This window comes from Pseudopipra pipra, chromosome 5, assembly GCF_036250125.1.
Source record: "Pseudopipra pipra isolate bDixPip1 chromosome 5, bDixPip1.hap1, whole genome shotgun sequence".
NCBI classification, from domain to species: Eukaryota; Metazoa; Chordata; class Aves; order Passeriformes; family Pipridae; genus Pseudopipra; species Pseudopipra pipra.
The window spans coordinates 42,660,488-42,682,596 of record NC_087553.1 but is presented as its reverse complement, the minus strand read 5'-3'; the positions used below and the strand labels follow the sequence as shown (position 1 = coordinate 42,682,596).

Below are 22,109 nucleotides of genomic sequence, written 5' to 3'. Positions count from 1 at the left end.
CATCAATGTTTCCCTCCCCAAACTGGGCGCTAAAGTTGCTTCAGCAGAAACATGAACCAAAAGTCAATAAAGGGAAGTGTGTGTTTGAGGCATTTTGTATACGTTCATTTCACAGTTATTAAAGCAGCAGAATAGGAAATCTAGTTGACTGAAGGTTTTAGGTACACTCAAGCTTTGTTTTATTACAGGAATTACATGTATTTGCCTCTTTTAAAGATAAAGGACAACTGCCTTGCTCATCAGACCACTATTAATTGCAGTGCTAAGGGAAGCTGATAATATTACATCTAAAAGTGGTGACTGCTTTAAAAACATGGTACCTTATATTAATGTGAATGTAAATATCATATTATCATATTTGTACCCATAAATACACATTATGATGCTGGTTCTCATGTTTTATAAGATCTTTTTCTAATGGGGCAGTGTCCTGCAGAGTGCTATAGTATTTGATGTAAATTTGTAAGCTTAAAATCTCTTATATATGTTTTAATTTGCCAGTTAAATTAATGCAGTCCAAACTCACTTTTACATTCATGTATACAGAATAGACAGATGACTGTGTATGGTCTCATTTTTTCTATTGGTTATTTGTGATCAACTGAGGTAATTTTTTTGTGTTAATGTGTTGTCTCTTTTACATATACAGTGGCGTATGTATGTTATTTTTCTTTTGTAGGATGTGTGCCGTGTAATTAGCTTTTAACTGTAAACATTTTTATTCTGAATAGAAACCATAGCATAATGCAGATAATCATAGAACTTCCTGTATCTCATGGAGAAAAATGATTTTATTCAGAGAGGTAGTAAGAAGTCTAATGACTGTTGTTTTGTTTGACCTTATTTTTTAAAAAAAAAATATACTCTCTTATATAAAGCAAGCATGGAAACAACTGAAAGACATATTGGAAATAATTTTTTCCTTTTTTGTGCCAAGTGCATGGTATTCGTGGTTGCCACTCATATGAGCAGGCTTAATAGTTCTTTGAATCAGAATGATTCAGCTTGTCACTCCTGGCAAGAAAGAAATCAATTGCCAGTAGATGTGATGAGTTTTAGTTTGAAGGTAGTTGAAGCTGGACATATTTTACTACAGGACTTCTCTCGCATTGCCCACCCACGACCCTCCAGGCACGACTGCCCTGTCCACCCTCCTGCCCGTCCGGGGTCCCCATGGCCCACTGGACCCCCTCCCACTTCCCCCAGTTGGACTGGAAAGGCACACACTTCCCAAATCTTTGTACGCAAAGCCTAACCATGATGTTTGAGTTGGACTGTGACAAATCCTTTATCTTAATTAATAGGAACGATTTGTTGTGACAAACCCCCGCCAGTTAGCTGACAATTTATAAATGAAGCGGAATAGAGATTGACTTAAAACTCAAGAACTTCAACACATTAAGTTAATGTTATTAAAATAGATGAGAGCTACGTTTGGCACTCCTCATCTCCTCATTTTAATTATGCAAAATATATATGTGTATCTTGTTTTGTGCTCATTTGAGCATGTTGTATGTTAACCAAACACTTTGGATAATATTGTCTTTGGTTTTGAAGTAGAAGCACTGTGTTCAGGAAAACTTAAATAACTCTCCAGAATTTCTTTCTCTCTTAAATGATATTAAGGCACTGTTTAGTCTTTCTATGTTGTTTTGGGAAATTAAAAAAAAAAAAAGTTGAAAATTTCAGCTCCACATTTCTCATTCAGCTATTTTGAGAAATATGTATATCAACTCAATTAAAATATTTGACTACAAATTTATGCAGTCATCTTAACCTGACTTTCTGGGAAATCTTGTTGGAAAAGTGTTTTGATGGAGAGAGAATATTAATACTTGGTAGAACTGTCACTTTCATATTTCTAGTGCCACAGCTTGTCTGCTTCTCTGATCTGTTTTATGTAGTGACAGCACACATCTTTAAATCAGAGGAAAAATAGAAATATTTAGTGTGGAAAGTGTGCAGGAATATGAAGTTGAAATAAAAGGGGAAGTGTTCTTTCAAATTTGGCAGAACAGTGTTTTCCAGCAATTTGCATTCTATCGTTTGGGAAAACCTATTGCATTTATTTTCATTTATTTAATTGTTTCCAGAGGCTTGTAGTGTGTTAACAGAATTAAAAAAATGGAAAGGCACCATGTATAATGCATTTTTGTGTTTTGTACACAAAACTTGTCAGAAGTCATAGTTTTGAAATGCAAAGCCTCAATGTTATATTTTCAGTTTGGCCTGATTTCATTAGAGAACATGACTTCAGTGACTTATGTGGGGAAGTGTTTGCAGATAATTGAAGAGAACACTGCTGTTCCCTGGCAGCAGTGTGTGATGTCCTCAGTGGGCCGTGCAGCCCTGCAGCACCTGGTTGTCATCCAGCCAGGCTGTGCCTGTGCACCCCCGCCCTGCGCACGTGTGGGTCCCGTCCCGCTGGAGATGTGCTTGAGGGAGGGGGGATCGCTGTGGGTCTGTCAGGTCATACTTATGGGAAAAGGGGAGGAACTGCTGGTGTGGATTGTATGGCATGCTGGGGAGAACAGAGAGTATTGTTACATGGTACTATCCTGGGATAATTTGTATAGTGCATTTGGGAGACAAAATCCGTGGAAAAATGGGTTTCATTTTTATACTCATAGTTTGAAACGGTACAGAGACTATTTAACAGTGTTTATGCTTACCAGTGATTTTCCTTTGCATTCATAGGACTGGAAAGTAACACAAGGAGAATCATGATTTATAAAAATTCTGAATATAACCCTTCCTGTGGAATTCTGGAAAGGAATTCCAGCAGCTACAAAGATTTCACTTCTGCATTAGCTCTGCTTACTGAAAGCACTACAAAAACATTTTTTGCTCTGAGACAGTACCTTTTTATTTCTCTACAGTATTCTTATTTCTTTGCAGATATTGATGTATGACATATAATGCATCTAAACTACTTGTTTTCTTCTCTTCCAGGCTGCTGAATCAGGAATAATAAAAGTGAAAACAATAGCTGCACGCAACACTGATATTTTGGCAGGTAATTATTTGCAGTACAATGGGGAAAAATAAAGCAGAGTTACAGATCAAAATGTTAAAAAGATGTCTCCGATATGTCTGGTAATATTACATGCCTTTTTAGTATGTGCTATATCAGTGATGCTTTAGTTTTGAACTCCTAGTAAAAAATCCTAGCATAAAAGTTTTTTAATACTACTTTTGTTTCATGTTCATGCTATACTGTTGCTGAGGAAGGGCTCCATTTTCAGTTGATGCTCTACAAAATTAATCATCCACTTAGAAAAATAACATGAAATATTTAGACCCCACATTTCAGTGTTTTAGTCACTGTCTTTGTTCACCACAACTGTTGTTGAGCGCTCTGTGTGGAGTTCTGCAGTGTGATCCTCATCTGTGTATTTAATATGAGAGTCCAGCCTTTGGGGACTTGTAACTGGCAGGCAAAAATCCATCTTAGACTGAGACAAGGTCGTTCAATATAAGATGTACCAATGCCTTGAGGGACAGGAGATATCTTGTGAGTTGCAGCTTTGTAAGTGCTTAAAACACAAACTCTGACTGTCTTAAGCTTTATGAAATAGTATGTAAATAGATGGCTTCTTGGCAGTTGCTGGTAAAGTCTTCGGCCAGATTTGAATGTCCCTGCATTAATACTTGAGTGCTTTACCCCAGCTGTAGTCAAAATCCTTGAAATGCTAGATTATTTGGAAGGTCCAATGATACAGGTCTAAAATCATATCTTGTTTTGATGTATGTAAATTAAATATTGTTAAGGAGGCATTTTCTAGAATTATTTGAAGTAACAGTCCCACTCCTCAGTGTTTCACTTTAATGCCTCTTTTTTATTTGTTTATTTTCTTTGTTTTTTCTGCTGTCATGAATGCTGACATAAGTGGGAAAACTATGCCAGGTAATGTCAGCTATATCAAAATACACAAATGAACAAGGGAAAGCTCTAGTTAGCCATTTGGGAAGCTTCACAGTCAACATTCTTTGGCATATTAATGTGTAAAGAAGCTGGTATTTTAGAAAGCTAGTTTGTAATCTTGCAAAATTTTCTGGTTTTTAATCTTCATTTCAAAATGAAGAGACATGAAAGATCATTGAATTTAGGCATAGGTAGGCAGTCTTTGCTTTTATCTTTTTGAGGGAACACTTCCTGGTAGTTGGTCAAATTTTTAAAATACTTTTCCTTTGGAAAGTTTAAACAAGAATGTACTCGGGGTTTTTTTTTGTTAATCAAAAAAACTGCACAGATTTGTTGTTATGAGGTTAGGAAAACCAGCAGGTCCTAAAAGTTATTTTGATTAGTTAATCTTTGCTAATAGGATAATAACTGTTCCCCTCTGTTCCACAGTTTCATACTGAGAAAGTGTACTTTGCCTGCATGTTATCCTAACATTCCACAGTTTAGACATAATGTTATTACACAGTCTTAATTCTTAATGGACTCTTGTATTTTTTGAAGTATCAGTTGTAACCTAATCTTGTAGATAAGTTAATGCCAAGATATTGTCTCCTATCTGCTCTTTAAAACTTTTTGAAGGAAGATAGTATGTATACTTTGTAATACTATGTAGTACTATGTATACTTAGTAATAATAAAGCTGCAAAATGCTACTGTAATTGTGAAGTCTAGTGAGGTGGATGCTTTTTGACTGCTAGATGATTTAGGAACATCTACTAGAATTTCTACTAATGCAAATAAGTATTTTGATTGGGATATTATTTTTTTAATATTTTGATGTATGTAAACTGTCATTTCAACTTTAGCAGGTTGTTTTGAATAAGCTGATCCAATACCTTCTTGAAGCATTGCATTGTGTAGGATTATTATTTTTAGGAAAATAGATGCAGTCTTAAAATCGTTATTAGAATCTTAGAAAGCATTATTATTTCTGGTGAGATGTGTTTAACCTGCCAGAACTCCAATGTCCTTAAACTAACTTCTTTTTATCTCTTGAAAAAGTTGAGCAGTTTCAAAGTGTTCATTCTTGGCAATCTGTGCATGCTTTATAATTTATTTATGAGGATTTGAGTAATTCTAAAGGAGGAGAAATCTTGTGCTTTAATTCACAGGAGATAAATTTGAGAAATTATTTCCACATGGCTTTCAGAAGTGCAAAAACTTAGGTTTTAGAAGTTTTTCTAGAAAATCAGAATTATAATGTTGCTGAGGGAATGAAAGAATTTTACTTTCCCAAAACTTCTTTTTTATTATGGTTCAGTAAGGTAGATTTCTTTTTGAAAATATTCTACCATAAATTGGTAGCCAAAGGAAGGCAGACCTGGCTACAATAACATTTTTGTGTATTTTAAGACTGAAGCTAAAACAGTCACAGAATCACATGATCACAGAATATTCTGAGTTGGAAGGGACCCACCAGGATCATCAAAGTCCAACTCCTGTCCCTGCACAGGACAGCCACAAGAACTACAGCATGTGCCTGGTTGGCACCAAATCAGATTGGCAGAAAACCAGATCTACAAAACATTAATTTTTTTATCTTCATAAAGTAAAAATAATTGTTGTGAGATTATTGTTTTTAATAGATTAGAAAAAATACTGTAAAAGGCTTAAATTTTTCTTTGGCTTGTTATTTATTAGCTCATGCAATTTTTGCCCTTCAGAACTATATCTTGAGTCTCATGTTAAGAATAAATGTTTTGTGGTATCTTTTGAAAAATTTTGCTTGCATTTTTTTGCTTGATGGTTAGAATTTAGTGGCAGTTCTGAAATTTGTATGATTGAAGTAGCATTTGTGCCTATGTTAGTGAGCTACCTAGGCTCTATTAGCCTTGTATTGTAGGTGTTCATAGACCATAAAAGGAACTTAGAAATCTAGCTCACATGTAGACACTGACAATTAATTAGATGCCTAAATTACATGTCTTGGGAAAAAACTGTTGTTGTTTGTGGTTTTTTTTTTTAAATTTGAATATCATGGAGCATATCATAAAAGAATGGTATTGGAAGATAAGGTTTATATTGTGTATTTTAAAAGCAGGTTTACTTGTTTCATAGTTAAGTTACAAAACCTGTTGAAATCCAAGCAGATTGTTAAAAAGACAGTGAACCTATGTGTTCATTCACATTTACACTGACATTGTCATTGTTTTTGATTAGACATTTGGTGCAAGGTCAGCCGCTGTCAACTTGACACAGAGCCTTACTGGCTCTGAAGAGGCCGATGAAACTGGACTGTATATATGTTGGTATCACCCTGTAAGAACTATCTTATAGAAAGTTGGCATCTATAATTTATACTAACCAAGTCTTTTCATAGAAACTGCTGAATCATGTTATTTCATGTTTCAGCTGGAAATTATCACTAAAGTATATTTTTGTAGCTTTTACCTTGATGTTTCTTTTTTTTCCAAATTGGTTGCAGTGATACTTAATATCATACTTAATAGTATAGATCATGTTTGCATTTTTATGTGAGAATGTATTTTCTGTTTGTTTGTGGTAAGTTTTGTGCTCGGAAAAATGTGTGGAACTTTTCAGTAACACATTTCTTCTATTACACGTAGACTGAAACAGTGTATGGCATTCAGTGTACGAATACACATTGAACTTTCAACTGTGAGGAAATTTTTAGTGTTTGAAATGGTGAAGAGCGGAAAAAATCTTAAAAGTTTGCATGAATCAATAACCACACCTGTAAATGGAAAACCACTCATCAGTCAGAGTCATGCTTTCCTTTCATATTTTTAATATTTTTCATGTTTTAATATTTTTTAATTTTATGAAGTTTATATCAGATTTATCAAATTACTTTTATGGGGAAAAACTTTTTAAAATGTCAGTGTGGAATGTTGTATTCATTATGAAGCTTTTTCTCCTTAACAAAAAAAAGGTGTGGAGGGAGAAAAGTTCATGAAACTGATGCTTTCTCCTGGCAAAACTTCATTTTAAGAAGCTACCCTTTGTCACTAAAACACTATTTGACAAATTCGCAGCCAGGTGAATGTAGGCAGGATACAAAGAGTCCAGTCTCTTTCTCCTCCTGTTTTGTCAATGGCAGTTCAAACTTCTCCTTTGTGCTTTGGTATGTCGCTCTGTGCCACGCTGTTGCTTTTGCATTAGGTGCTGAGGTGAAGCAGAGCAGAAGGAGAATGCTACCAGCCTAGGACTGGACCCTGCTGCAAGACCTGAGAAAGCTCTGGGGTTGGCAGAACCTTACACCTTGCTAGCCAAAGGGACTCTTAAGTGGATGTTTTGAATTTGGAAAGAGGAAGTCACTTGAGTGTGTAAGAGAGAAGTTGCTTGGGATTTGAACCTCAGCCAGGGTAATTGTGAAAAGTGAACTGTGTCAGCCCAGTGTCTGTGTTCACTTGGCTTTTCCCTGTGGTGCAAATGTAAATCCCAAATTTCCAAGACCGGAGATTGCTTTTTATTAATAGGTGTGGTTAACAAATTTTGCATTGTATTCTTCAAAGTATTAAACATTGACTGCTTTTAAATCTCTTTTTGAAAGCACTGAAAGAGAACAGCTCAGAAGTAGTTCAACCTTTTCTCATGGGTTGTGGAACAAAGGAACCAAAGATCACTCAGTTATGTCTAGCAGCCATACAGAGGCTCATGTCCCATGAAGTTGTTTCAGAGGTAAGATCAGTCTTTATATAAAAAAATATTTCAGGGTGGCAAATACAGGCCTCAAACTGAATGTGAATGGATTGTTTTAGGAGGCTGTTTGTATTATAATCAACATAGTCTGCAAGATATTTTACTCATATCTGTTTTTCAGTAATTTAAGAGAAAACCTTTTAGAACATTAAAAAAAAAGCTAAGGAAACATTAGTAACTTCTAGAAAGAAATTAATGAAAATTGAAACCAGATCATTTAGTTTGCATTCTTACACTGCAGGAACTGAAGGTGTAATGAACCTTGTGCGTGTACAAAATGTGCTCTGTGCAATAACATTATTATGTTTTTGTTACATTTTACTTTTAAAAATAAGGTAAAGTGGTTGCACATTTTCTGTAGCTGTAAATGTCATGATATATTATGATAGTGTATACATAGCACGTTAAGAAGCTGGTGAAAATAATGCAGTTAAAATATACCTTCAGTTGTGCTTGCGTATTGTAAAGTTACACTGGTTTTTCTCTGATATGAATGAATTCTGAGAGTAAAATATCTTTTTACTGTGTCTGCTATATTTCCAAGTAGAAAATGTAGTACACACTTTGAACTACACATTAAGAGATTTCTGCTGTCAGTTTTTTAAAAATACTTTGGGAAGCTTGTGACAAAATGGCTTTATATTCTCAGTGTAGTGCTATGGTACAGAGAATCAGGAACATTCCATTATGATATGTCTTTATGACAGTGATATTCTTAACTGTCTACATATGATATACTAGTATGTAAACACTTTTAATTGTTGGAAAAAAATTATTTCTTTGTAGGCTGCAGCAGGAAACATTATTAATATGCTTTGGCAATTGATGGAGAATAGCCTTGAAGAACTTAAATTGCTCCAGACAGTTCTTGTACTTTTAACAACCAACACTGTTGTGCATGATGAAGCACTGTCCAAGGTAAGAATTTGTTAGTGCCAACTATAGTACTTAAAATACCCAAGAGGAAAAATGGGGAAATTTTACATAGGTGGTGTATGAAAATAATGGAAGAGAAAGGGGCTTTCTTGATTCTGATATGTCTCTATTGTCTTTATGACTAGACTCTGAAAACAGGATTTCTTTTAGCTTCTTTTTCAATCTGTTTTGTAATTCCTTCACAATAATATATTTCTGACTTAATGGGAATTTGAAATAAAAACACTGAGCTAATGCTAATTCTCATCTGCTATATTTGTTGTATGTTTTTGAACTGAAATCGGAGTGCATAACACAGTGTAAGCTCTCACTAACAAAGCAAATGTTAAAAGAAGCTGCCTTTCACCCTGCCTTAAATCTCTTTTGAAAGCAGTCCAGTTATTGCTCTTTCAGTCATAACTGGAATAACTTTACTGCATAGTTTTAAATGAGAACCATTTTGGATATTATATTTCAACTAAAACAAAAAAATAAGGATTCCAGTCCATTTTAATTTAAATTATAAGATACTATTCTTTGAAGAAGCAACATTGTTTACTCATATGTGAATTGTGAAACTCTGTTTAAGGTAAGTTCCTCTTCTAGATTATTTTCTAGAAAATTAGTTTGAGCCAGACATGTATCACATATTCATGTTTTAGCTTGACTGATTTAAATTAAGAAAATTACTGGTAAACCATCTTGAAAAGCCCCTTAATACAGGCACTGCTGTTAGATTAACATAGAGAATCATGCAGTGTCTTGTGAAAGTGCAGAAGTATATGATTGTGCGATAACATTTCAAACTGACGTGTGAATACCATCTGAGCACAGTCCACAAATAATATACAGGAAAAAGAAGCGAAAGAAAATTCTAATTCTCGTATGGCTTAGAGCATGTAGTGCTATGGCCAGGTTTGGTTGAGGTTCTTGCAAGTGCAAGAACACAGAATAAAGACAGAAGAACAAGAAATACAGATTTCACTACACATACAGATGTTAATTTTCAAAATTCATTATAAAATATGTAAGTATTAAACTGTGAGTTAGAGATAATAATGAAATCCAATGGGAGGCAGAACTGAGGTCATTGCCAGCACAGTGACACGGTAAAACGTGTGACTCAGAGAGGAATAATAGCGGTCAGGGCAACACGATTGTGAAAGTATTGTGATTTAACGTAGGAGATGAATGGCGTTTTAGTTTGGAGTTGACTGACCTTTCTATGATTAACCTTATAATTCTAATGTCTTTTTGACATTATTATTCATACAAGTTGTCTATGTGATTACTGTGTGTGATGGAAGTCATAATTGGTGTGATGACTGTACTTTTATTGACACATGGTAATGTCTTTAGTTAATACCACTTTTAGATTACCTTTGGGAAGAATTACTAAAGAGTTTTTTGGCTAGAGTAATCTGTGGAACTTACTCTGGTTCTTCAAATTTAACATTATTAAAATTATCTTTTTTAGGCAACCTTTTGACAAACTGTAGTGGAAAGCATTCCTCAGTCAATCAACTGTCTTGACTCTTAGCTAAAAGATTAAATATATTCTTGTAAGGTGATTTTTTTCCTATTTTTTTTTCCTTTTAGGCAATTGTACTTTGCTTTCGATTGCACTTCACAAAAGATAATATCACAAATAACACCGCGGCAGCTACAGTGCGGCAGGTGGTTACTGTTGTGTTTGAGAGAGTGGTTGCTGAAGATGAACGATATAAAGGTGGGCATACTGCCTACTCAACTTGCTTTTATTGACCTGTTTTTTTGATCCATCAGATGTTTCTCTTTCAGATAAAGAAGTAATAAAATGTCTATAAATGTTATTAAAAAAAAATCACAGACATGGTTAATTTTAACTGTCCTTTACTTGTATTTAAAGGAGATGAAGTCATCAGACATTGTGTCTGTCAAGTCAGTACAGCAATATATAAAAATCCAGATTTTTTTTTCAAGCTGTGAGAACTGGTCTTCAAGTTAGTACTGTGAAGAGATTTGAGGTGAGGGTGTCATTTAAGATGAAGGTACCTTAGATTGCTGAGTGAAATACATGGCAGTAGTAGTTTTGAAGAGAACATTTATTGTAAAGAAGTGCTTGGTATTGATCTCTAGTAGCCAATCTAGTGTTCATTTTCATAGACATGATAAGTTGGAGAAGAATTACCTAGCCATTCTCTTTGAATCTTTTTGTAAGAACACTGATTACATGCTTGATTTTCAACGGTTCCTTTGTTCACAAAACTTTGTTTTGGTTTTTTTTTGGACAGATATTATTGACCAGCCAGTTGCAGTTCAAGGAAATAGTAACAGAAGATCTGTCAGTACACTGAAACCATGTGCTAAGGATGCATACATGCTTTTTCAGGTAGTTGGGAAGCATATATTTGCTGTTAAGATTTGGTGCTTCTACATCTCTAAGGAATTTCAAAAATTTGCTGTTGGCATATTTACAAGGTCCTTGACCAGAGCCTTGGGCTTTCTTATGTGTATTTACTGTAATTGGTGATGATTGGAAATCATCATAGTGGCCTTGGAAAACATTTTACTATAAATCTTAAATAATAGCTAGGCATACATGTCTGTATTAAACTCGAGATTCTTATTTATGTGAGCCAAATAGTGCTACTACAGTTCAGTCCTGTTTCTTATGCTTGGTATTGTACATTAAAGGCAAGTATATAATAAAAAGTAGTAGTTGTATTCGTCACACCAATAAAAATCTTCTTGACTTAGCAAATTCACTGGTCGTGAGATATTTTTCAGGGCAAGAATGAACAGAATTGCTACAAGGATACTAGCAAAGTTTAAATTTCTTTTAGAAGTTTTCTTTGCTTTATAATTTACGTAAAAGAAATATTTGAGGAAAAATTATTTTGAAATTGGAAAATTAATCATTACAAAAGAGGGAGAGTGTGTAGATTTTGTTATTAACTCGGGAAACTTTGCTGGTGCAGAATGGTACAGAGATTGTAAATGTTACTGTGTTTCTTTCTAAGGATCTTTGTCAGTTAGTTAATGCCGATGCTCCTTACTGGCTTGTGGGTATGACAGAAATGACCCGGACATTTGGCCTCGAACTTCTTGAGTCAGTCCTCAATGACTTTCCACAAGTGTTTTTACAAGTGAGTAGTTCTTGGGGGGGAAAACAGAAAGACTTGTTGACATAGGTAGTAAAATTTACACTTCATTAACTCCTTTTTAGTTTAGCATGAATACTATTGTTCAGAAGGACTTGTAGCTTTTACGGATTTTTTTTTTTTTGTAGTAGGAAAGTTCTCAATTTTTTTTGACCATGTTTTTCTATTCCCAAACACTTTGTGTGCATTTTGTAGAGCACGATTTACTCTGTTTCACTTTTTGTTTTGCCATTTATATTTCCTCCAAAGATGTATTTTCTTATCTTGCCTGACTTATGACAGCTCTGTAACTTTAGGTGTTGTTATTTCTATTAAAACATTAACCTTACCCCACTTGTAAAGTAAGAATCATGTTTGTAAATCGCACTTATCTACTACATGTAAATACACCATGATTCTACAGTAACGTGTTTTAGCAGATAGTAGCTAAAATAAAAACTTAGATACCTAATAAGTGGTGTATTAGCAGCCTATTTCAACTTGCAAAATAGAACAGGAAGGGTGCATAGTATGAACCTGACTATTGTCATTTCACCATACTTTTTGGTAGTTTTACAATGGTGTCTGCAATTCTTCCTTTTCATTTCCTGAGTATGTAATTTATACCAAGATTTACAGGACTTTGGACTGCTTGATCTTTACAGTAAATGTAAATAAGATGCGTAATCAGAGAGTTATGGGTAGCAGTTAAAGAATATCTGCTTATAACTTGTTCTGTTTCCTTTTTCAGCATCAGGAATTCAGTTTTCTTCTTAAAGAAAGGGTATGCCCTCTAGTTATAAAGCTCTTCTCCCCAAATATCAAATTCAGGCAAGGTTCCAGCACGTCATCTTCCCCAGCACCAGTGGAAAAACCATACTTCCCCATCTGTATGCGTTTGCTGAGAGTAGTTTCTGTTTTGATTAAACAGTTTTACAGTTTGCTGGTAAGAATATGCTAATTTTCATTATACAATTCTGGTTTTCTATGTATTTGCCGGTACTGTGGTCCGTAATAGTATTGATTAGTTCTTGGGAACTGTTGACATATACTGAGGGAAGAAAAGTCTAAATACTCTTTTCCTCTTAGGTGTATTTTTCTTAACATGTATTCTAAATGTATGATTTTATTAAACATGGACTTGTATGAATTTCCTAGTGGATTAGCTGTTGTTTTTTCTGTACTTAACTGCCTTTCAGGTTTTGAGAACCTCTTGATCTTCTGTTGTTTGCCTGGCTTTAGATAGTGATGATTACTGTACCTTGTTAATACCTTATATGAGGCTTTTGACTTGAGTTGCTAAAGCTGTTTACAGAATGTGTGTAAAAAACACATGTTCAGCTGTTCTTACCTCCCAAATTTTAGATATTTGTTAAAAAAGACATTTTTCTGTTTCATTTGTTTACTGTAGCAAATGTATGACCTTTATTACAATGTCTGTGAGGAATTTAACTCTGTCAGTACAATTGCATATTGTGGTTTTAGCTTGTTAAAAGTAATACCTATAATTATTAGGTATTTTTTTGATATCATTTTGAGTAAATACATGTTCAAGGGATTTTTTAGATCCTGTACACAACTTGCTGTGATAGGACTCCTAGGATGAAAGAGAAGATTTTTTTAGATAATATTTTGTAGGAGCATTTTCTTTTGATTTAATTACTATAAACTATATCTTCTAGGTAACAGAATGTGAAATCTTTCTGTCATTGCTGGTTAAGTTTCTGGATGCAGACAAACCACAGTGGCTAAGAGCTGTTGCAGTAGAATCTATTCACAGGCTTTGTGTGCAGCCTCAGCTATTAAGGTATTAAATATATTGAGTTTCACTTTTATATAAAATGTTAAAAATATTTCTCTAATACCAAATGCTTCCTAAAACATTGTAAATATTGTAAAAATTGTAGAAACTTAAATGCAATAAGCTCTTCATGATAATTCTTTTGATGCATTATGCAGTGCTTATTATCTAGGAAGGGCTGAATTATAGTTGAGTATCCCAAACCCTCTCTATCTTACCAGTGTCAAAGGAACTTTCACCTAAAATTAAATATTAGTGTTTACCTAAATATTTGCCATTAAAATATGCATTTAGTCTACAGAATGGAGTGTGTGCGTGGGTGAAGTTGCTGTTAAAAATGCTTTTAGTCTGCAATTTGTCAATACTTTCTATTTTATAAAATATTTTCTAGGTCCTTTTGTCAATCGTATGATATGAAGCAACATTCCACTAAAGTTTTCCGTGATATTGTGAATGCATTGGGATCCTTCATCCAGTCACTATTTCTTGTACCAAGCACAGGGAACACATCAGCAACACCAAACCAAACTGGTAAAGCCTTGTCCTTACTATCAGTTCATTTTTCCATCATTTTCTTGTAATAATAAATTCTGGTTTGATTCAGTACATACATCTGACATTGTACAACTCTATGCTTCTGTGTTCATTGAGGTGAAAACCTACCTTGAGACAAAATACTGTTATCAGGTCTGGTACAACATGGGATTTTATCTACCTGTGTTGTGGGGAAGACATAGCCCCCAGTTGGCAGAACAGTGCTGGTGCATTAGTTCCTGTTTCTACAGCGACCAAGCTCCTTGTTTCACAACTTTTCTGAGGGAAATTATGAAGAGTTGTTTCTAATTTCTAACTATAAAAAAATTTATCCTATTTCTGTCTCCTTGCACTGGGATGTCATTTATGATTGCAGTTTAAGTAGTAAGACAGTGGGTGTTCCTGGGAGGCAGTCGCTAATTCTTCTGGGTGCTCAGGGTCAAAACTGAACTGAGAAAGCCAAGAGGTAGAATGAAAAATGTGTATTTTACTCATGATCTTTGCTTTTTTTAACTGAAAACAGACACTTAATGAAACTAAACTTGATTGTCTTTTCTTGCAGCCAGGGTTTTAGCATTTCGCTAGGTATATTTTTATTTTAATAAGAAATGATCCTTTTGTTAATGCTTTTTCTGATGTTTATGTCCAAGTTAGGGCTCTCTGCTTCTTCTTGGGGTCCTGGAAGCAGATTCCTCAGCAGTAAACAACATAAAAATAATTTCTGATGGTGTCTTTCAGTATAAAAACCAGATAATCAAAGTGTAATTATTATCTATCGTATGTACTATTAAATTAAGAAACATGAAAGAGTTGGGTTTTAGACTTACACTTTCAGGGTTCATTCATGAAGCTGGAATTCCATGTTGGAGTTAGCAGTGATAGCATGAGGAAATTTGTGTCAGTATCTGTTGTTCAATAGCTGTCTGTACAGCAACGGATGGAAGACTTGTATTAGTATTATTTCTGGGTTACTTTAATTCATTTAGGATAAACCAGAAAAGCACTTTTCGTCATGTACCATGTACATATGAGCAGGCATTCTAAAATACTCATTCTGAAAACCTAAATTTTGCCACATGTGAAACAGCACTGCAGTAGGGTCATACCCTTAGTGTTGTTGCTGTTTCACTGGGTTATAGTTTCAGTTTGTTTTCTTCTTTACCTTTTCATTTCTTTTTTCTGCATGAGTGTTTCTCACGTCACTTTCTCATACATTTGTCTTTCTACCTTTTTTCCTCCTATGGTCAAATATGCAAAGAGCAGATCAATTCAATGTAATTTTAGAACTGAGTCTTCTGATTATAACAACAATCCTGTCATAGCAGGCTGTCTTACAGAATCATAGAATGGTTTGGGTTGGAAGAGACCTTTAAGGTGATTTAGTTTGAAACCCTCTGCTATGGGCAGGGACACCTTCCACTAGACCAGGATGCTCAAAAGCCCCATCCAACTGGCCTTGGACACTTACACACTTTATATACCTGGCTTTTGAGCCTCAGTTTTGCAACAAGGTAGCTGTTTCATAGAAGTTGAAAGCTGCATCTACTGCAGTTTGCATCTACTGCAGTTTTGTGTCTCTTTTATTATACTGCTGCAAAGTTTACCAACCACTTTGAGTTATGTTGGTATGAAAATAGTTGTATATGTCTGACTGCTCAGTGGGATCACAGAAAATGACACCAGTGTGATTGTGTGTTAAGTGGCAGCGTTTGGTTAACCATTTCTGTTGAGCAGCATGGGTTTTTTTTCAATCTGTTAAGTTTTGCTGTATTAAAATGTATGCATAAGCTTTTGTCTATTCATATTGCCTAAATTAGTAGTTTAGTGCCTCTCTCTGTATTAAAAGCAAGCACACCAAAATGGCTGTTACACTGATGTATTAGGTACTAATGTGAGTCGCCTTCCTGGGGACTCTGCCCTCTCTCCCTGTTCTATGTACAGAGAGAATCTGAACTTGTAAGTAAGTATAGATGTCCTATATGTAGGAAGTGTATATATGCAGCATTCTTTCTCCTTTTATAATTTTTTTTTTTGGCTACTTCAATTGGAACCAAAATTTGTTCCTTCCTAGCTGTTGGTAGGCATGTTGTCAATTCTTCCCTGATGTAGTTTGTTTTATTCTACCTTGGCATGGCACAGATTCAAATGTTGTCATTCTCTTCGACCCTTCTTGTGGCTTTTGCATTTCTGAAATCTTGAAAGTTTGTTCTTGGAATAATTAACCTCTTTTTCTGATTATAGAGTTCTAGGTCAACTATTCAAATAATCCTTAACTTTCAAATATCTGTCTGACTCTTCACTAAAATATATATTGTTTTATCAAGACTATGTAAGTTTGATTAATTCACAGATTGTTATGTACGTTGCTATACCTTTCACAGAAACATTTTATTCCGACTGAAAATTAGACAGTTGGCATCCATGAGCTGCACATACGATCATGTTTTAGACAGCAGAGGGAGCTCAGAAATAGTTTTTTTTGTTGGTGGTGGTTTTCATTATTGAACAGGGTGTCTTCAGATTACTCCTGGTGTCTCAAAATTAAATGTAGAAAGAGGATGTTTGCTGATCACTAAAATAAGATTGGTTCATTTTATTACTTTGTTTTTCTGAACAGGAAGCAATGCATCAGGGAATACTGGCTCAGCACAGACTAACCCAGGAGTGCTAGGAATGGGAGGAGGTGCAACTGTGTTACCTGCCTTTGAGTACAGAGGCACTTGGATACCCATCCTGAATGTAACAGTACAAGGCAGCGCTAAAGCTACATAGTAAGTACCTCTATCCTTTTGAAAATGTATATAACATATATATAATAAATTATGAACTTAATGATTTAAGGGGTTTTTTACTAGTGAGTATTGAGGTCTTTGTTTCTCTGGCATTGAGGTATATTAATAATTTTCTTTTTGTTGGTGCCATGAGGTGTTCTGATTTTTTGCTGTTTTGTCTCAATGCCCTGGATTCCGATTCAAATGTCCCCTATGGTTTTAGCATCTGTTGATTTCCTCCCCCCCCCTACTGTTTCTGTAATAACTCTTCACTTCTAGGCCTCACTGTAGTATGTAACAATTTTGGAATATCTGTTGCTGCAATGTGTAATGGCAAACATTAGGGGCATTAAGCAAATGGGAATAATGGGAGTGAAAAATAGCTTTCTTACACCAGCTTTAATGTATTTGCAGTTTTTACTGAGCAGGATATTATGGTGGATATTGGCCAAGTTGTCATTTTGAACAATATGTTGACCTGTATATCAAGGTTAGACTCTGAATGCTTCTTAGAATGACCAGTTATTTTGTCATGACTTTGTATAATGGAGATGGTGTTCTCAATTTAAAGCTGTGAATACTATGTTACTTTTGAAATAGTGGAAGTTTTTTCATGTCAGTCGTGACCATTGATGACTAATATCTTCCAAACTTTAAGTTACTTGTATGCCACAAAATTTTGGCATACTAAAACACAGTGAAATCTGCAAGTAGCCTGGATCTTAGTATTTTTTAGGGTAGAAGCTCCTTTTTCTGCCGTTGACACGCAGAAGGAAAAATTTGTCTTCAGATTTCAGTAGTTAACATGTATGTGTCAACTTGACTTTTTGTTCCAGCAGTGGCCACGAATGTTGTTTTAGGTTACCTGTCTGTTCTCAGGAAATACAAATTTTCAATTTGGTCAGCTACTACAACCTCCTGATTTTCTTCCTTGTCTTCTTTCTTTCTGTTCTTAACTGACTCAAGAACCTTGCGGCCACCATCATAATCCTGTATCCTGCTCTGAGCTTGCTTCTTTTACTTTTGGATACCTCAAATGGCTCCATAATTTCCTCTGCATAATTTTTGCGGTTTTTTTTCTTCTGTATAAGATTATGGAGTTGTCATAAGCACGTCTGGTCAGCAGTTTTTTCCCCTATCTTGTACTTTTGTCTATAGTCCCTGCATGTAAGGAGATGACTTGCTGTAAATGTAAGTTTGGGTCATCCTATCACTGATTCTCTTCTGCTACCATTAGATTTTCATACAATGGCCACACCTTATACTTTTACACAATGTCTTTTCCCAGACCACTATGCCTCTTCACATGAGGAAGTTTTTAAGAGGACTAGTCAGACTGTTCAAGATTTTTCATGGCCATTGACATGTAACTGTAACAACTTGTAATTTATTTAGAAGTTAGAATTTCTTGTCTTTGAAAGTAAGAGGATGTGACCTCTATGTCACAAATAGTTTGTAACTATAAAACCCATTAATAATTTTAATTAGACCTGTATATATGTTCACACTTACTTGTATATAACGAGAGCTGACCATTTGATTTACCTGTAGTGCTTGTGCTCCCAGGTATCTGAGGCAGCTATCTTTAGGAAATTAGAGGTGATAACTGAAGTGTTGCATGTTTGAGAGAAAGAATAATCCTTTGTGCAGAAAAGAATGGTGACACTACAGTGTAAAAGTGTCTTTGGCATATTTTAGCTGGAATATTAGCTATTTAAGAGTAGTTTGTAGGATAATGAAATGGTGGTTGAGATAGCAGGTAATGGCCTGTCTCTACTTGTGCAGATTCTGCTGCTATGTCAGCTACAATCTTTTCCTGTTAGATTTGTAAGTCAGCAGTACTTTATATGCTTTTAAGGTAAAAGATGAAGAAAAGTGGCAGTGAGGCTGTAGTTCCAGCATAGATGTTTTATTTATATGCTTTTCAGGAGTGAATCATGTAGATATTTCCTCTTCATACAAATAACTTCCATTGTTTATTTATGCACATAGAGGAATATTTGGCCCTGTAATATCTATAGCTGTAATAATAGCTATTACAAGCTTTTCCAATCATATTGACTCAAAGATAATGATAATGGAACATCTGACTTGTTCTCAATTGGCTATAACTGTGTTCACACTGTCATGACTTTATGATGTATTTCTTCTGTTTTTCCTGTGTACTTGTATTCTGAATAGGTTCTGTTGCAGTGGCTTTAAGAAAAATAAAAATACAAGTAGAATTATTCATTAAGTGATGCTTGCTTGTAAGTGTTCATTTTAAAAAATATTTATTTGCAGTTCTCTACTCAGTGTGTATGTACCCTTTCTGTTACTGTTTTATTTAGTGACTCCTTTGATCTTTTACTCAATGACTTAAGTTTTTTTTTTCCTTGAGTTACTGTAAATCTTGAAGGATGGTAATTGGGGCCTGTTTGTACTTAACATTCATTTGGAACCTTGTTTTTTATTATTGTTGTTAAAAACAATGGTATTGCTACACACTTACTTGTCATGTTTTCAATTTTTTTAGTTTGGAAATGCTGGACAAAGTAGAGCCACCTACAATCCCTGAAGGCTATGCCATGTCGGTGGCATTTCACTGTTTACTGGATCTTGTCCGTGGTATCACTACCATGATTGAAGGAGAACTGGAAGACACAGAAACAGTCACTCCAACCACAGCAGAGACAACTTCATTACCGGCACAGTCTTCAGAGCAGCAAGATTTGCAGTCTCTTTCTGATCAATCAGAGAAAGAACTAGGTATTTGAAAATTCAAACGCTATATAAAATACAACATTTCTACAGAAAGAAGGATTTTAAAGTTCATGCTTTGTTGCTTAAATTTAGTGTTTCTTATCTGTGTATAAAAACTTTTAATGAAGTGGTTTTGGTTTGCTTTTTTATTTTTTGTAATGGAACATCAGTAGCCTATTAAAAAAAATTGACTATGTTCTGCTTCTGTTCTATAGCACCTTAGTCACAGATTCCTTATGGTCTATTAATACTGTTTTATGTGTAGGTAGGTGGGATGTGAGGGAGGGGTAATAGGCATTGTGTTTGACAGAAATACTATTCTGCCTTCCCGTGCCCTTAATTTCTGCTTAATACTGAGATCCAAGGTCACAAGAGACAACCTGACTGACAAAAATGGGGCACTTACGTCCACATTAGAAGACAAATGTATTTCTAGTAACAAGATAAAAAGAACAATAAGCATTTTAATGGAGAGATTTCAGGAAAGATTGAAGCATTGAGGGAAGAACTTCTTTAAAAGCAGAACTGATACGAACTGAGGATTCTATTTCTATTAGAATCCTATTCTAATAGAATAGGATAGGATTCTATTCTATTCATATGACAGACATATGAATATGTCTGTCATATTCATACAGACATATGACAAGTCTGTATAGGGGTCTGTACGTTCAGAAGGGCTTGTGGTTGAAGAGTTGAGTTTGGCTTGTGCTCGAGGAAGCCGAGACTGTAAGGCTGAAGTTCGAGCCCAGGCACCGGGGCTGCCGAAGGGAGACGAGAGCGAGAGGGGCTTGTCCTGCCGCCTCGGGCGTGGGGAGCTCTCCATGGTGCTGCAGCAGTGCCAGCTCAGCCCTGGGACTTGTCACGGCCGGGTGGAGAGGGACATGTGGAAATGGTATAAGCAGCTACCCGTCTGCTAAACCAATACTTCTTCCCTATTAAATGAAAGAAATGGAAAACAGAAATGGAGAATTATGAGTACCAGGGGAGAGTATTTTTCCTTCACTGAAAAATTTTAATGTGTTTCTTGTCCCTCATTTTTGCACTTCTGAAAGTTTATTTTTATAGAAAATGTTTAAAAATGCTTATATATACACCTTCATAAGTTGCTTTGGTTTTTGGTTGTTTTTTTTTTTTTTTGGTGCAGTTTAGAATAAGCAGTGCCTTGACATTTCTTGCTTTAAGAATGTTACTTTAAATGCAGGTGTTGAAATTCTACTGGTGTGAGTGTGTTTCTGTATATACATATATGTGTCTATGTAAACATACATATAAAAACACATTAAAAGATGCAGTAGCAAGCAAGCATTTTGTTTGTGATATAATTGAAAGTTATTAAGGGAAATACTGTGTTTCTGCTATAAAAAAGTTTATGTATTTCTTTTAAGTTAGCAGAGCTGTCTGGGAAGAAATGGTGAATGCTTGTTGGTGTGGTCTTCTGGCTGCTTTATCCCTCCTACTTGATGCAAGGTATCTGGTCTTTCATTTATCTTGATTTTTCTAAGATGACATTCCAAGCTTTATTTTGAACTGACTTTTGATACTGGCCAAGTTGACAGTTGTCAGCATGAGTGCCGTTCATGGCACCTGAGCAGTCAGGTTTGTGGCTTAGACTGAGTGAGTAAATGATACAGAAGTCTCCAGATGTCTAGCATCAACCTTTAATGCATTTCAATAAAGAACAATTAATTGCATTTCTGAAGACTTGTATTTAAATGATCTTTATTTCTTTTTACTTTGATGTGATTCCATGTCCTAATTACTGTAGGTAAGAGATTAAGTAATGTCTTGGTGCTTGTTAGTACTATCTAATCTTTTAAGTGGAAAAGCTATTTACTAGGTAACAACTATGGTAAATTAATTGTCTCCTTCAAAGAGCCTTTTGTTATAAAACATCTTTTTCTGAAAATAGTTTTAAATACCTCCTCATAGGCTCCTTTACCAAGTCTCTGAGAACTAAAGTCCAATTTTATAAGAAATGATTCTGAAGAATTTTGTTGATTGGTTATGCTTACTCTTCAGTATTTATAGTGTTGACAAGTTTAAAGTGTATGTTCTCAGGGCTTTTGATTTTGGTTACCTACTTGCTTCTGTGCTCTGGATTAATTCTTGCTGAACAATGTGTACTCTTTCAGTACTGATGAAGCTGCCACTGAAAATATTCTAAAAGCAGAATTGACCATGGCTGCACTTTGTGGAAGACTGGGTCTTGTTACATCAAGAGATGCCTTTATCACTGCCATTTGCAAAGGATCCTTGCCTCCTCACTATGCCCTTACTGTATTAAACAGCACAACTGCAGCTCTATCCAGCAAATGTAAATACAGAAATTTTCCTTAATTGTGTTTCCATGTACTGTCCTCTAAACCCATTTTTTTTCAGGATGTGATTCCAAAGATACGCAACTGTAGTATTTGGCTATAATGAAGTATGTAAGAATCCTCAGACAGGACTTGGGTTTCCTGGTTAGTCTTGCAGCATCTCCTGAGTATCATTCTAGTCAACCTAAAACTTCCTGAATGCTTAGGGTATGTCAGAATTGTAAGGATACGTCTACCGTGCTAAAGATCTGCTGGGATATGTAATTAAGGCATCCA

At 35.1% G+C, this 22,109-nt stretch overlaps 1 protein-coding gene across 5 annotated transcripts in view; it reads left to right on the top strand.

Annotated features, from left to right (window-relative positions):
* The window catches only part of MON2 (MON2 homolog, regulator of endosome-to-Golgi trafficking), an 80,610-nt gene that overhangs the window by 9,673 nt on the left and 48,828 nt on the right, over positions 1–22,109 (top strand). For 4 of the 5 annotated variants that reach the window (XR_010430794.1, XR_010430793.1, XM_064655800.1 and 1 more), the window contains exons 2-14: positions 2,953–3,016; positions 7,479–7,606; positions 8,414–8,545; positions 10,142–10,271; positions 10,816–10,913; positions 11,545–11,670; positions 12,416–12,610; positions 13,347–13,471; positions 13,857–13,996; positions 16,617–16,770; positions 19,286–19,518; positions 20,901–20,982; positions 21,648–21,829. Coding sequence is in view for 3 of the 5 variants with exons in the window: in XM_064655800.1 (XP_064511870.1) it covers positions 2,953–3,016; positions 7,479–7,606; positions 8,414–8,545; positions 10,142–10,271; positions 10,816–10,913; positions 11,545–11,670; positions 12,416–12,610; positions 13,347–13,471; positions 13,857–13,996; positions 16,617–16,770; positions 19,286–19,518; positions 20,901–20,982; positions 21,648–21,829 (1,789 nt within the window). In the remaining 2 variants the exon portion in view is untranslated. Of the gene's footprint in view, positions 1–2,952; positions 3,017–3,890; positions 3,908–7,478; positions 7,607–8,413; positions 8,546–10,141; positions 10,272–10,815; positions 10,914–11,544; positions 11,671–12,415; positions 12,611–13,346; positions 13,472–13,856; positions 13,997–16,616; positions 16,771–19,285; positions 19,519–20,900; positions 20,983–21,647; positions 21,830–22,109 lie in introns of those variants that run through there. The other variant, XM_064655801.1, reaches the window with a different exon arrangement.